The sequence below is a fragment of the Apteryx rowi genome, unplaced genomic scaffold (genome assembly GCF_003343035.1).
Source record: "Apteryx rowi isolate R43461 unplaced genomic scaffold, aptRow1 scaffold_3, whole genome shotgun sequence".
NCBI lineage: Eukaryota > Metazoa > Chordata > Aves > Apterygiformes > Apterygidae > Apteryx > Apteryx rowi.
In genome coordinates this window covers 1,487,475-1,502,400 of record NW_020449418.1, presented here as the reverse complement: position 1 = coordinate 1,502,400, position 14,926 = coordinate 1,487,475, and the positions used below count along the sequence as shown (strand labels likewise).

The window sequence follows — 14,926 nt, the reverse complement described above, 5'->3', positions numbered from 1 at the left end:
GCGGTTCGTGTGGGACGTTTGAAGGAGAGGTTTACAAAGCCTGATCATAATAAGGAGAATCAAGTACGAAGCAGCGAAGGATGATTTGTTCTTTCTGCCTGCGCTGAGCTGCTGTCTCTTGGGGAAGAGAAGGAGCCCTAAAGCAGGCCAGGCATTTTACAGGCTGAGTGGAAGCAGTCTTCTGCACACCTCTCAGGCACTGAGAGGCACAAACTATTCACGCACTTCTGGGGTACTCAGGAGGAGACTGCCTGATGGAAAGTTATCCACAGCCAGCCTCTGAAAACAGAGTGTACTGAGATATCTTATTTTCAGAAGTGAAAGCTATAGTGAATAAAACCCCCGTTACAGTGCTGCTGCTTCCTCAAGGGACTAAGGCTGCTACGTAGTTGGGGCTTACGCTGGCAGGAACAGAAACAAAGGCTGAGAAAGGCTGAGTTATTTTCCCAGCTGAATAAGATCATCCCTGCTGTGGCTGCCACTGGGCCAAGCTTCCTCGCGATTAAACCTGAAAAGTATTTCACCACTGTTTCAGTGAAATTAAACCTCTAGTTTACTCCGGCTGCTTTCAACACAGTCAGCATGGCTCAGCTCCAGTTATAGGAGAACATTTACAGTTCTTAATTTAAATTGCAGCCAGGTCAAGCCCAGGTGAAAAGACCTACCGAAGGAAAACAAGGCTGACCTGCTTTGAGCTACGGGACCAGCAGTAAAGACTGGTACTCAGTCTTGGCTCCTTCCCAGACTGAGAGAAGACACGAGACCTTGCCAGCCTGCAGCGCCATGGCCTTACATGACAGAAAAGAAGCAGCCAGCCAAGACTGATTTTTATCCTGTATGAAATGGTGCATTACCTTAGCTTTCTGTAGAACTGTCCCCTTTCCTGTTACCATGACAGATAAAGGCCTGTTTTTTAAAGCTGTTGCTGAATTGACTGGTGAGCTCTCCGCGCTATTTGCCGGACTGGTGGTTTTCACCTGAATCTACAATAAAAATAAAAATTGTGATGAGTTCAGACTACAAAGATCGCTGCCTTTCATCACCATTTCCTAGAAAATAGCTCAACAGTTATAGCCACAGCCCACTTGTACTGAGAGGCATTTTTCAGTGAAATGCAAATGTGAAACAACACCGTGATGTAACATTTATAGTGTATTTGCATGTTGAGGAACTTAAGCTGAAGTACAGAGAAGGGCTTCACAAAGAGGTGAGCTGCAGTTTGTCATCTTTCCCACATTATTTTAGTGTTTCAGAAGGCCTTTCAGTCTTAGATATAGCCATACTTCCTGCCTGTTCTGTAAGAGAAAGGCTTGCATTTCTGTTTTACAGGAACCAAATCCTCAGAAAGGAATTTAGGTGCCTAAATCTCCCCGAGAAAACTACCCCTTTGGTCAGCTAAGCCCAGTAGGAGCTGGGCCCAGAACTGCATGACCCTTGAGCGTATTGCTCAAGGTCCCACAGAGATACAGCTGGATCTCCTGAGTCCAGCCACCTTTCAGCTCCCATATTGTGGCTGTTTATCTTGTTTCTACAGTTCCTGGGGTAGTGGGCTCTGCAGGTGAGGTGCAAACCCCTGGCTCTGCACAGAAGCTGCTGTGAAGGCCAGCTGCCTGGGGCAGGCTGGCTCCCAGTGGAATGTCCTCCACAGACCTTAGGGGCTGCATTCTCCAGGTGCGTGGTGTCCACAGTGGTGCCCAGTGTCACAGGGCCAGACTCTGCTTTCTTCAGATTCTCCTTCACTTCCACCAGGCTCAGCTCCAGATCGACCCTCCTGCTCTCCTTCTTCTTGCACTCTTCTTCTACCTCCTTCAGCCTTTGCTCGAGGCTCTTATCTGCAAAGGCAGGAATAACTCAGTACCTTGCTCCTGCTGAGCCACTACTGGGCAGGTTCCCGGGTGTCCGGCTGAGGTGCCAGCGGCAAGCACCGAGGCAGAGGTGGGAGCTCTGCACAGCAGCTCCTCAGTAGACAGCAGTGCGAGGCACTGGGGCAGCCGTGGGGGGAAGAGAAGACTTGGGGGAGCTTGTGAGGGGGAGGAGGGAGCAAGAAAAACAGTATATATTACTATCACATAGGTTTATCTTATAGCTTGTCCCAAGAGGGACTGTGCCAGAAATGATACGTGTGTGATACAAACGTCTGAACCTTGAGTATATGTAACACTGACACATAATATTGGGCTATTTCCACCTCACTAGAAGCCACAGCAAGAGGCCAAAGCAATTGGGCTATTTCCACCTCACTAGAAGCCATAGCAAGAGGCCAAAGCACATTAGCAATGCCCAGGACAGAGCAAGCTCTAACGCAGTCTGGGTTACGTGTTTTGGCTCAGAGCACCACGTCTGCCCAGACTGCCATGGTGCATAGGCAAGCCACGCTATGTCAGCAGAAAGGGCACAGGGTAAGCCTGTCCCTCCCATTTTGTGGAACAGGAACTGAGGCTCAGGGTGGCTCTGGGTCCAGTTCAAACCTGTTTCAGCATTGATTTCTCTGGCAGCTTGGCCAGTGTTAATGTGCCTGTGGTCCTGCATGTAGTGTCAGAGCTGCAAAGCACCTTTCTATTCCCAGGTTGGCTAAGTTCATCACCCTCCCTCCTGAAAAAGCTATCATCCACCATTCCCGTTAGTCCCACCTTGGCTCATTTCAACACTTCGCCTTTTGCCCAGCTCTACCTGTGCAACCAGCTAACATTTCCTTCAGCTCCCGCTTCTCCTTCCGCAGCTGGGTGAGCTGAGTCCGGATTTCATCCTTCTCTTTCTCCAGCCGCTCCTTCTCCTCTGTAAATCGCTTCACCTCAGCCTCTGTCCTGTTCTTGCCTAGCTTGGTTTCCACTGCTGCCGCTGCAAACAGAATCCACAAAAACAAGCTTAGCCATTGCACAATCCGAGGGGAAAATGTTTTCAGATGCTTGGAACCAAAACTAATGAGACTCAGGAAAATAATGAACCAGAAAACTCATCAGGCTACTTTAGCTTTACCACAGCAAAGCTAGTGTAGTGCAAACACAGACCAAACTCCAAGGGCAAAGCTCACATCAGCTCCAGCTCCTCACCATGCTTTGGCACATCTCAGCTGCAGCTGAAGTCACCACTTTGCTCACTTTGGAGGGCAAAGCACTGACCTGGGCTAAAATGGGTGACCAAAGTGCCCTGCAGCAGCCACCTCCCAGCTCCTGCCATTACACATCGGCAGAGGAACCCCCACCAGCCACAGAGAGCTCCCACTAAGCATGTTCAAGCCTGTAGCCGGGGAGGTCGTGCTCCCTCTGGCCTGACACATGGTGGGATCCCCATGAACTCACTGGGCAGTGCCAGCTTGGGCCGCTCCAGCCTGTCCCTGTGTGCGGGCATCAGCTGCGGGCTGCCCACCACTGTGGTGCAGGCCGTGATCTCAGGGCCTGTCTGCGGAAAGGCAATCTTCTGCTGCTGGGTCTGGATTTTGATGGTGGGTGTCCTTGGTGGCAACTCTTCAGGCTCCGGCTTCTCTGGGTATTTCTGGGGGAAGAATAGAAGGGGAAATGAGATGGCATGATGTGGCAGGGGAATTGGCCTGTTGATGAAGCCTGGCCCTGGACCACAATTCAGAACAGTACCTGCTCTGAGATTTCCATTGTCTTTCTAGAGGGTTCAGCTTCCTTAGCCACAACGGCTGTTTCCGTTACAGTATCTGCTAAGCCCTTGTTGTCAGCCCGTTCTAAAGATGGAGAGCTTAGAGGTGAAGGCTGGCACGACTGCTTGCCAGCACAGTGTAGGAATGATTTCACTGGGGTGAGATCCAGGTACACTCTGTCATGGTCCCCTTCAAATTTGTTTTCAGACTTGGGTACTTCTTCCTGCAAAAGGAGAATGTTTAGCTGAAAAGGGGCCTGCTGCATCCAGAAGTACAGGCCAAGTCTCACTTGAGAACAGTATTGTCTCAGGTAATCCAAGATATTTTCCATAAACTCTTAAGTGATCAAGGAACAAGAACCCCATTCTCTAAGTCATTCCTTACAGGAATTTTCAGTGTACAGAAGGAAAGTCTGCTGCTCTCCTTCAGTAGATCTTTCCAAAGGTTGCACCAGCATCTCACTAGGGTCTCATGCTATTGTACCTCTAGAAGCCCCCTGCCAGATCCTTTGCATTTCCCCAGGGTAGTCCCCTCTGCCCATAGCCTGCCTTTCTTGTCCTTACACATGGGACCATGCATCAGGAGGAGTTTTGTTAGAATGGCCTCTGAACAACCCACTATCACCAACAATCGATGTCACCCACTCTGGCAGCTCTGTCTTCATCCTTCTCTACCTTCCCACCAGCTTTTGCTGTTTGCAGACTTTGACTGTGAAATTTCATCTCAACTCACTTATTAAGGATTCCTCCAGAGCCCCCCTGGAAAACTCTCTTGCCTTCCATAGCAATTCCTCATCAGCACCTACCTCTGCCCTGTTGCAAAAGCCTGGATTTTCCCCACAGGCTGGGAATTCCCTTTACCTCCAGCTGTTTGTGCCTTTGGAGAAACCTCTCCCTTCACTGCTGGAGCAAGATTCTCCCCAGCCAAGAGATGTCTGCCTGTGACTCACACATGCCTCCCTGATTCAAGCCACCTCTGACCCTGACCACTGAATTTTTCTTTTGCACTGCTAGCAAAACTCAGTCTCTGCAGAGTTCACTGCAATAGAGTGACTACCTGCAGGCCACAAGCATCTCTGCAAGCATGCTGGGTGCTGCAGCCATGAGACCTTACCACAGGCACATCTGGCAGATCCACATCATCATAGAGTTCCTCCTGCTGAATCCTCCCTTTTGGCAGGTTGTCGATATAGGTGTTGGGCTCAGAGTACTTCCTCTGCATTAAGCTGTGAACAATCATCAGGACATCCTATCAGGAGTGATCAGTCTTGCTGCATGGCCATGGTAGGCCACCTGCTGTGCTGAATTTGGGGCTCTCCACTGGCACATCAGTCTGTTAGGCATCTGTGCACAGCGGTCCTGAGGTCTGGACAGGGCCACATGGTCAAATGCAGGAGAGAAGGAAGAGCTGTGCAGCAATGTGATCACTGCTCCCATTTTGCATTAAGCAGCATCCATGGGAAGGGAACTGTATTTCCCCATAGCTCTTTCCTTTCCTGCCCAGCCCTTCAGTACAGCACTGCACAAAGGTGATTAGCTTGCTGCAGTGGCACAGCAGCTCTGCCAGCAGTGTGGCTGCATGCCTGCAGCACTGCACCCCCAGCTAGCAGCCTGGCTCCATCAACTGGGCCCTCACAAAAGCAGCTTTGGCACGTGTCCCAAGCCCTGTGGCAGCTACGGCTCAGGTTAGGCGTGTTACCCTTGGACAACAAGTGCTCTCCGATCCGGCACTGAGCCTTCAAAGCAACCAAACTGCAGCTTTGAAATGAGCTACATAATCTCCTCTGCAGCCAGCTTCTGGCAAATGGAGGGACACCCTCCTCCTCCCTCTAGCTTGTTTCCCCTTCCTCCAGCTGCTGGCACCCGCGCAGGGACCAACATGTTACCACTGTGACTTACAAGAAGGAATTCTTCGCAGCGCTTACAATGCAGGAAACCCTATCAGCATCCACATAATCATAGGTAAATTCTTCTGGGTCTGTTTTTGAACCTGACTCCGATAAGAGAAGGCCCAGCCAATGGCCCATTTCCTCCGAGGACTTGGCCTACAAGGTGACCAGACAGATCATTACAGGTTGCAATGGCAGTTTTCCTGGACTAGCAAGGCTAACGCTTACTAAGCCTGATGTAGGAAAGTAAGCTGACAGTCCTCTTGACCTGCAAGGAGAAAGGTGAACTGCAGGATTTTTAAATCAAGCCTAAGAGCAAGTTAAAAAAAGAAGGAAAGAAAGAAAGAAAGTTCTGCTCCATGTGTGGGACTGATTTGCAAATCTGGAAGATCTCTAAATGCATTTCTTCACTTAAGTCCTTGCTGAAACTTGTAGTCAAACTGTCTTTTCCTTTCAATGGTGAAAGGACTCAGTTGCCTACACAATTAAAAAAATTCTCTCCATGGCTGGAGATGTGTTAGGTGAGACAACTTTAGAGGGGAAAGAGTACATTTTTATTTTGCACCAGTAGAGTGCAGTAATGTGATTTCCAAACACAGACTTGCAAGGAGACCTGAGCACGTCAGAGAGCTTGTTAAATTCCTTATGCCAGAGCCCAAAACTCTTCCATGGGTATTTGCACAGTGGAGAAGGCAAGGCAAATTTAAAGTGTGATCAGAGAAGAACTTTGAAGAGAGCCCCCACCTTTAACATGGTCAATACCAAATTCACAGATGCAAGTCAACAGTCTGACATTTGGGGGTATGCAAAATTAAGAGTTAAACATTGTGCCTTAAAGTTAGCTCTAGCAAACAGCCACATGTACTTCCTGGTAGCAAATTATTTCTTCCTGAAGCAAGAAAAAACTGGGCTGATGCCCACATGTTTTGCTTTGATTTTAGGAGTTCTACCAGGAAACACAAAATAAAGTTCAGGGCAAGTGAATCCCAAACTGGAAAGCGTATTTTAAGCTTCCAATTTGTTTTATTTAGCACAAACTTCAGTGCCTGGGAAGTCAGCCAGCCAGTCAGTCTGTACATTGAGTCTGACATCTTAACAAAATGTGGTTTCTCCCATTCACAAAATGTAAATTTTCCCAGCATCTCTTTTCACATCTGTAATTAGGTGAAATTTCTTGAACCTAGACATAACCTGATTCACAAGCTAAACAAAAACAACTTCACACTCCATGGTCGTCACTTGAAGTCAGTTGTTTAGCTGTAAATATTCCACCCACTAGAAAAATACAGGAAATTGCTCACATTGTCCACCTCCTACTGTAATCACGCTGTCGTCAGCAAGAACTAAGATTAGAGATAAACAGTCCGGGATGCAGGCAAAGGAAAGAAACAGATGGAGATGAATTTACTTGCACTTTCAGGGGCAAATCTGTGATTGGCTTAAGTGGGATGCATCCATGAGCTATGGCTTTGGGTCTCTGTTTTCACAAGATAAAGGAAGAAGTTCTCTGTTTCTCTTAACCACAGTCTTAAACCCCTACAGTGGGATTCCTCTCACTTAACACGAACCACCTAAAATGTGTCCCATATAACTTAATCATCCAAGGTTATCCTATAGCCAGTGGAGAGAGATGGGCACCTCCAGAGGACCCTTCATCCCATCCTAAGATGAGTGCCTAAGATGAAGGCTGAATGGTCCTCTGGAGATGCCAGCATCAGAGGCAGCCTGGATTACCAGCGTAGGCTAGACATGTTCTAGGTGACCAAAGTCAGATGAACTGAAGTCCTGTGCTTCAGGTTCTGTTTTGCTGGATTGAGGGCTTCTCTGCAGGACCTTACCAGCATTTAGCCTGCAGGCAGTGAGAGGTTTTAGGCCTGCTTAGACACCCAAGCTGATGATTTAAAGCCGAGCTGGCTGAGAGATATATACCCTACCTCCAGAGTGACCCGTTCTTCCCCGCTGTGCAGGATATGGAAGGAATAGAGATGATCAGGGATTGGCTCTGGGATAATTTCACAACCCGCCAAACTCAGGGGCTGCTGAGCCAGTTTACTTCGGTTCTTATCCTGGTAGAAATGGAGGTGACCATCTTTTATCTGACACCAGCGGGACTTCCACTGACTGTTCACTAGCACATTCAGGTAACCTGCAAGCAAGCACAGGTCACTTGGTCATATTTTCAATGCCACTGTGAGAGGAAATCCAAACTCATTTCATGTACTGGGACATTTGACTAGTAAGTCAGTTCTGGGATCAGTGTAGAACACAAAGTCAGTTAGGCAGCAAAAGCACGGAGACAAAGCAAAAATATGCCGTAGGCCATATAAAAATAGCTGAAAAGGGTGAAAATCTGTTCAAAATGGGGCCCTTGAAATTCCAGTCAGGTCTGGAGCAGCAAGCTGGCTGCAGATAATTGGGCAAAGCTTGTCCCAGAAGATGAATTCCAGTCTACCCACACAATCCTCTCCCTGCCGAATCCTACATCCTGCGCTGGTATCTAGAAAGAGCAGCACAGGTGTCCTCTGTGTACATGTCTGATGTTATCCACCCTTCCCCTTGGGTCATCCTGCAAGCTCTTACCTTGTAAGCAATACAGTCAACCTTAACGTGTAAGAGGTACCATAATCTGCATAGATTTACTGGTAGGGACTGAGTGGACTGTAGTCTTTATCCCTCCCCTAGCAGGGCAACTTGGAGCATGTATATAGTTGGTGAGATGATGAATAGTCAGCCCTCACTGCACATTAAGATCCAGCCCTGAGACAAGTCATTGCATGGGGTGCACGCTGTCACTTACTTGAAGTCTCCAGAGATCTCTCTGGGCTGTCCATAGAGCTGGATTTTTTCCTCCCAAGGTTCATCAGGTTGCTTAGTTTTAGGCCAGTTGTGCCTTTCTTCTTAACTAACAAAACAAACAAACAGACATGGGCACGGCTCTTCTGACTCACAGCCAAACGCACAGCCTGCTGTCCCAGCTGGATGTCCTGCCCCAAAGCTGCCTGCACTGGGGTCATGTACCAAACAGCACTGCAGCACATACATCACACGCATGCTAGAGTCACCATCTTCTGTGTTTTCACAGCTTGCACTCCCAGGGCATCTGAGCCTCTCCCATTCTGCCCTGTAGCAAAGTTCTCCGTGTTGCAAACCTGCAACTCAGGGTCACGCTGTAATAGTCCAAGGCACAGGGAGATGAAGAGCAAGAAGGCACAGTCCTTAGCACCATTAATCTCAGACAGCTAAGTGATTTGCCCAGAATCATAAAGCTTATCATTGGCAGAGCAAGACACTTAGCCTATGTTGCTTTAAACTTGGGTTAGTGCCAAAAAACACTGGTCATGGTTGGACTGTGGGAAGACTGTCTGCACAGATCTTGCTCTGCAGGTGCTAATCTCCCTTCACTTTCTTACATGAGAAAGAATTAAATTAAAAATCATCATCCATAAATATTTACTGTCTTCAAATAATTATTTTCCTTTTTAAAAGACAGGCTTGGTGTAGGGAGGGGAAAAGCTTACAGTGTTTCCAAACAGCCTCTTCAGCATTTATGCACCAGGCAGGAATATCAGTCAGTGTGTGAACATGGATGTGGGTGTGTAATAACCAGGGAATCCTGGTAACAACTCAAGTTTGGTTTTTTTAGTCCAGATTTTCTTTATCTCTATCATAATAAAATTACACAGTCCTAATGTAGAGGGATTCAGCAGCCTGGGTTCACCTGTTGAGCCAGAAAAGCTGCAGTGAGTCCTTAGCACAGATCTCTCCCTCTCTGATATTTAGATGGACCCCATCATCCTTCTAACAGAGCACCTCCTCTTTTAATGTACTTACCCACCCCATTTTATAGATTGGGATTGGAGCTTAAAACCCAGAGTCAGACGGCCTGGTGTGAGGGTCTAATTCTTCTTTTTGGAGACAGCTCAGCATTTTACATAGGTACTCCAATTTGCTCTATAGAGGTCTATGCAGAAAGTCACTTGGATAGCATTTATGCTATCCAAAACTGTCCTGAAGTGGCTTGCCCAAAGTTGCACAGGAGCTATGAGGTAGGGCAGGGCAGCCAGGTTTCTTGAGCCTTATGCTAGTTCTGTAACTGCTGAGAACACCCAAATTCCACCTATCACTTCATCATGGAAAAAGCTATGAAATCACATTCAGACAGTGAATTCACATGTAGTTTTCACTCTGTATCGGGTCAGTTTGGGGTTCAGGGAGGAGAGGTGGCAGCTGTAGAGAAGCTACAGAAACCCTCATTCCATGCAGGGTTAATGGCCTGGTTTTCAGCTTTTTCCCGGGGTGAGGTTTTTTTTACCATCTTTTGCTTCAGTCGTCTCTGGGTGGCCATCTGTGCTGCTCCCACTCTCTGAGGCTGCAGAATATCTCTCGGTTAGCTCTACCTGTCAACAAGTACCACACATGAGCTCTGCAGAGATGCATGTAACCCGTCCTTACACAGCAAGTGCCAGCAAGGAATTTCTTTTCTGGCAGGAAGTGCTTGGGTAGGAAATCCAAGGCTTAGGACTTGATGCCAGTAAAGCCAGACATGGTACAGATTTGGGATCACAAACATGCACACATCACAGAAAGACCGTCAGAGCCACAAATGCTGTGCACACCAAAGTACATCGTACACACGGATACCAAACGAGCAGGTAGAGAACTCCAGCTGGCAGAAATCAGTGACTTTCCACTGAAATCACTGAGCCTTTGCTGACTTACATCAGCTCAGGATCTCCCCTAAGCTGTATCTCTGGAGGCCTGTGGTTCTTAGCACCTCTTCCTCCCTCCTAAATTGTAGGGTCACACCTTCTCCGTTGCTTTCACAAAGACCTCCAGCTGCAGCTTCCTCCTGTCCACTCATGCTGCGCCCCTGCCCACTGCTTCTGAGCGCAGGCGTGGGTGTCTGTGCAGCGCAGGCCAGGATGCCTGGCACGGGCAGAGTCCGGCATGCCAAGCGCCCTGGTTGTGCTCGCCTCTGAGGTGCTGCAGTCATGCTGCTGGTGCCCACTCTAAGTCTGCGTGTCCTGAGCTGCCCTGCAGCCTGTTTTGGGGCATTTGCAAGTCCTCATATCAGGGTATGGGGAGAAGCAGAGGAATGGCCAGGTGCCTGAGCAGTCCTACGTCAGGTGTCCACCAGAGACTTACGAAGATTTCTTTCTCCTCTGACTGTTTCGCAGTAAACTGCCCCCAGGGGAGTATCGGCTTAACCTGGATTAGAGACTCACTCAAGCCCTTGCATCCAAGGGTTTATTTTCCTTTCAGAAAACTCTTGGTCAGCACAACTCTCCTGTTGGATGAGATAACAGCTGCTCTCTGTACAGTGGAGAGTCCAAGTGCTGAGTCAGTTTTGGGGGAAAAAATGTTGCAACAAAATTAAGACTTCAAAGGAAAATTAAGGTTGTTCCAATAAAGCTCCTTTCAGCAGAATAAAGGGTTTGGTTACACTTGTATCAGTCTCTGCCCAGATAAAATTACTGTACTTACAACTCTGACTGTTATTTATTATAGGAACAGGGTGGAAAAGAAGTACTAAAAGTGCTATTTCTCCTCTCTGTAGAGACAAGATGTACCTTTGGGTAACTAAGACGCTGCGAATCTGGAATGTACTGGTTGCCTTCACTGCCACCTTCAGACTGGAGACCACTGGTCTCCTGGATTACCTGTGCAGAAGACAAAGCCATAGCCTGTGAGTAAAACCACATTAACAGAACAAATAGTTCCCCCCACCCCAAAACAGGCAAAACCACGGCAGTCCAGGAGACGTGGCAAAATTTGGCAACCCTCACCCCAGACTGTGCCATATTACAGCACTGGAGCTTGGAGCTGGATTGCTGCAGGGACCTGGAGCTTGCACACAGCTATCAGCAAAACCAGGGCCCGCCAAGAACAAGTGACAGACCTAGCACTTTCTGAAAGCAAATGGATAAAGCAGGCCAGCTCATGGGATGCCGACACAGATTTGGGTGGAGTGAGGTACGTTGGCAGAACTGGGCTCAGGGCTGCGGGGCTATAAATTGGCTGAACATAAATTTGAGGCAGGGGAGAGCTGGGAAGAGAGAGCAAATTCAGAGGCATAAACTCTCACTGTCATTGGCATAAAACCTCGGGAAAACCAAGGGTGCGGTAACCGGGCGGCCTCCACCACCCCTACACCCGTCACCCGAGCACCTCAAATGAGCCAGAATGCTGCAAGCTAAATCCCATTTTGATTTATGCTCCCTGCGACCCTGGTGACTTCAGTGGAGTTGGAGCAGGCACCCAGCGCCTCTGCAACCTGAGTTAATCCCTGGGCTCTGTAAAGGCTCTTTGTTCTGCTGCTGTTGCAGGGAAAGGGCCCCATTTCCTGCGCTGTCCACAGTCACTTCATGTCTGGCACCCTTCCTCTCAACAGCCCCCCACACTGCGACATGAAACGGGCTTCTTTCTCTCTCTGCAGCCTTTCCCAAGAAGCCTCATGTAGGCTGGTGCAGGGAGTTCAGTGCTCTTTGGCTGAAAGACCATCTTTATTCCTATTGCAGTAGTTGGGTTGGGAAGTCCTTCTGCAGCCTCCTGCAAACAGAAGGCAGTAAAGAGCTGCAGGAGGAAGCTAACCCAGGACATGAAAATGAAGTGGTGTATTTGTATATGGGGTTGCAATGAGGAACAGAGCCAGAGCGTGCAAGGACAGGACTGAGGTATGGAGTCCTAGCAAAGCTTGTTGGGATTTAGCCAGAGGAACATCTCTGGGAGATGTACAACTCTGCCTAGGAACTGGGGGCATGTAGGGCCCCCACAATTCCCTTTCTCTGTCCCCTCTTTCTTACTTTTCCTCTGTATTACCAGAGAGTCAAAAAAATAGTTCTAGAGGATTCTTTCAAAAGTCTCTTTCTCTGGTTACCTAGTCTTCCCACAGGCTGAGCCACAGCTCCACATGGGGAGGCATCAGCGTTTGCTCAGAAGACACAGCCTGTGAAGCTCAGAGAGGGAAGCGAGGAACTTCCCACTCAGCAAGCAGGACTCCCACTGGGCTGCTATGACACGTGCAGCAGTTTAGCCCCGGGAAAAGCCTGACGGAAATGCAAGTCAGGGACCTGCCTTCTCCAACAGCCAGAATTTAAATCCTATGTTCTTTGTTACCTTCTTCACATACAAAAGCTGCAAGGACTAACTTGGGGCACATTGACACAGACAGGTTAATACAGATGCCGGCTTGTACTGCCTGTGGTCTGAACCAGTCAGACTGGAGCCTGCTCCAGTCCAGAAACAGCACAGTTGTGTTAGTGCCATACTGCGCCCAGGCACAGTTACTGCTTTGGCTAGGCTACATGTTCCCTGCCTCCCCAAAGTCTCACAGCCTCTGGCAGAGTCCCATCATAACATGGCCGTATAGCACTTGGACCAGCAACACTCACTTGTGCCTGCCACCACGACCTGCTTAGCTAGGCCCTCACACCACATAGCCCCAGCTAGGGCAAAGCAGGGGAGCACCAAGAGGGCAAGCCCAGAGGGCTCCACTGACCCTGAGCCACTGCTCTGCCTGGTCTTTACTCTGCAGCCCCAGCACAATGACGTCGGCGTTCATGGGGATGATCTTCAGCTTGTGCTCTTTCTTCTTCACTTGCTTTTCCTTGTGAATGACAGTGCAACCCAGCAAACTCACATCGAGCTGAGGGCTGTGGTCTTTGGAGCTCTTGTAGCACTGAGAAAGGAAGAAGAGATGTTAAATAAGAGACTGAACAGAAGGCTTTCCTTTTGTTTCCTAGCATGAACTCACCACTAGAAATGCTCAATGCAACCACAGGCATTAAGTGCACTGAACATGAGAAGGCTTAGGTCCTCTAAGGCTGCAATGTCTTCTAGCTACACAGACTACACAGGTTATCTGTATATGTATGCAGACACACATACCTACATACATACATATAGTCTTAAGTACATCTCAGACATACTGCTACAGGTCATGAAAGCAGTTAGCCTGTGGGTTAAGTATCCCTTCTGCTTAACCATGTGAGAAAGCTTCCCCAGACAGAATCTCCAGGCACCCAAATATCTTGAAAGTTTGGCCACAGACGTGCCCTCATGTCCCTTGTCCCTCAGCAGCCCCATACCCACATCACTTCAGAAAATGGAACTGAGATTCTCAAGTTTCTTTGACATTTTTTGAAGTCTTACTTCTAAAGGCACTTTGTTTCGGCAGCTAGTTAACATGGCCTGAGGCACCACTTCCCTCTGCAGCTCAAGAAAATAGGTTGTTTTAGGCAGAAAATAGAGGATTTACCCACCAGCAACCTGGTGTCCTTGATAACACACAGCTGTTTTGCCCACTGTCCCAGCCACTTCTTTCTCCACAGGAATGCACAGATGCGGGCATCCTTCATCAGCTCAATGGTAGCCTCAGTGGATGGCCATTGATGGGTTGCTGATTTGCCTTTGCTGCTCTCTTCTTCATCGTAAGATTCATATGAGCTACTAACAGCTTCACCATCTTCTACAACAAAAGTAAATCTTTATCACTAAGTTCATTTCTAGGCTAATTCTGGGCCTACTGCTTGCCTCAGCCATGCTCACACATGCAAAAGCCCCCCCCCAGTGCAGGGATGTGTCTTTTGAAAATTTCCTACAGGAGGATAATCAACAGGAAAATAATCCTCATAAACTCCTTTTTCCTTTCTGGCCCAATATTAATTTCATTGTAACATTTCGTGCCTAATTGTCTCAATTAGCAAACACTCAATAGACACTTCCCGGTTGATCACAAGTTTGAGAACATTCCCTTAGACATTTTCTGATGTTTGCCGCTTTTTCCCCCCCAAGATGCTTTTTCTACTTTCCACTTCAAGCCAAATACTCAAAATTTTTAAGGCAATTGCAAGCTACAATCAGCCCTTGTCCTCTGAATGTCAGAAGTAAAAGCGATATTTGCAAGGCCATGCAACAAGCAATGATCTATTGTATTTGAGATGTCATTCCACTTTCTCATTCTGAGCTAACAGATCTCACTACTCAGCATCTAATGAACAGCAAGGGGCTTTGAAGTGATTCTCATCAGAACTTAATATCTACACAAAAGTAATATTATCAGATTGGTGCAAAATAAAAAGAGAAAAAAAACAGTTGGAAAAAGCAAAAAGCATCAGGAGCTTCACTGAAGAGCAAGTAAGCTGGGTTTCTCTGTTCTTAAAATAAAAGGAACTGAGATGAAGTAACAAAGCTACAGCCTTATGCTATCTCTTCCAGTAAAGTCTCGCACTATAACAGCCTTCAAGTGATCAGCACAAAACTGCACCAATTAAATGAATTTAATAAAGAGCAAATATCCCCATCTAAAGGCTCTGAAAATGCCCTTTAGAGCATACTCCTCCACCATGTCCCTACCCTCAACCCATCAGGCAGTCCATCTTTTACAGGAAATTGTTCCCCCCGCAATGTGTTATCAATATGCAGACCATGTC

General features: G+C 47.9%; 1 protein-coding gene across 2 annotated transcripts in view; it reads right to left on the bottom strand.

Annotated features, from left to right (window-relative positions):
• AFAP1L2 (actin filament associated protein 1 like 2) overlaps nt 1–14,926 on the bottom strand; it is a 36,028-nt gene that overhangs the window by 3,163 nt on the left and 17,939 nt on the right. The window contains exons 5-17 of one of the 2 annotated variants that reach the window (XM_026069880.1): nt 13,757–13,959; nt 12,994–13,173; nt 11,066–11,155; nt 9,808–9,892; nt 8,293–8,397; nt 7,430–7,641; nt 5,506–5,651; nt 4,721–4,832; nt 3,591–3,830; nt 3,300–3,492; nt 2,671–2,838; nt 1,651–1,832; nt 855–983 (exon numbers count right to left, since the gene is read on the bottom strand). In XM_026069880.1, the coding sequence (XP_025925665.1) occupies nt 855–983; nt 1,651–1,832; nt 2,671–2,838; nt 3,300–3,492; nt 3,591–3,830; nt 4,721–4,832; nt 5,506–5,651; nt 7,430–7,641; nt 8,293–8,397; nt 9,808–9,892; nt 11,066–11,155; nt 12,994–13,173; nt 13,757–13,959 (2,045 nt within the window). Of the gene's footprint in view, nt 1–854; nt 984–1,650; nt 1,833–2,670; nt 2,839–3,299; nt 3,493–3,590; nt 3,831–4,720; nt 4,833–5,505; nt 5,652–7,429; nt 7,642–8,292; nt 8,398–9,807; nt 9,893–11,065; nt 11,156–12,993; nt 13,174–13,756; nt 13,963–14,926 lie in introns of both variants that reach the window. The other variant, XM_026069881.1, reaches the window with a different exon arrangement.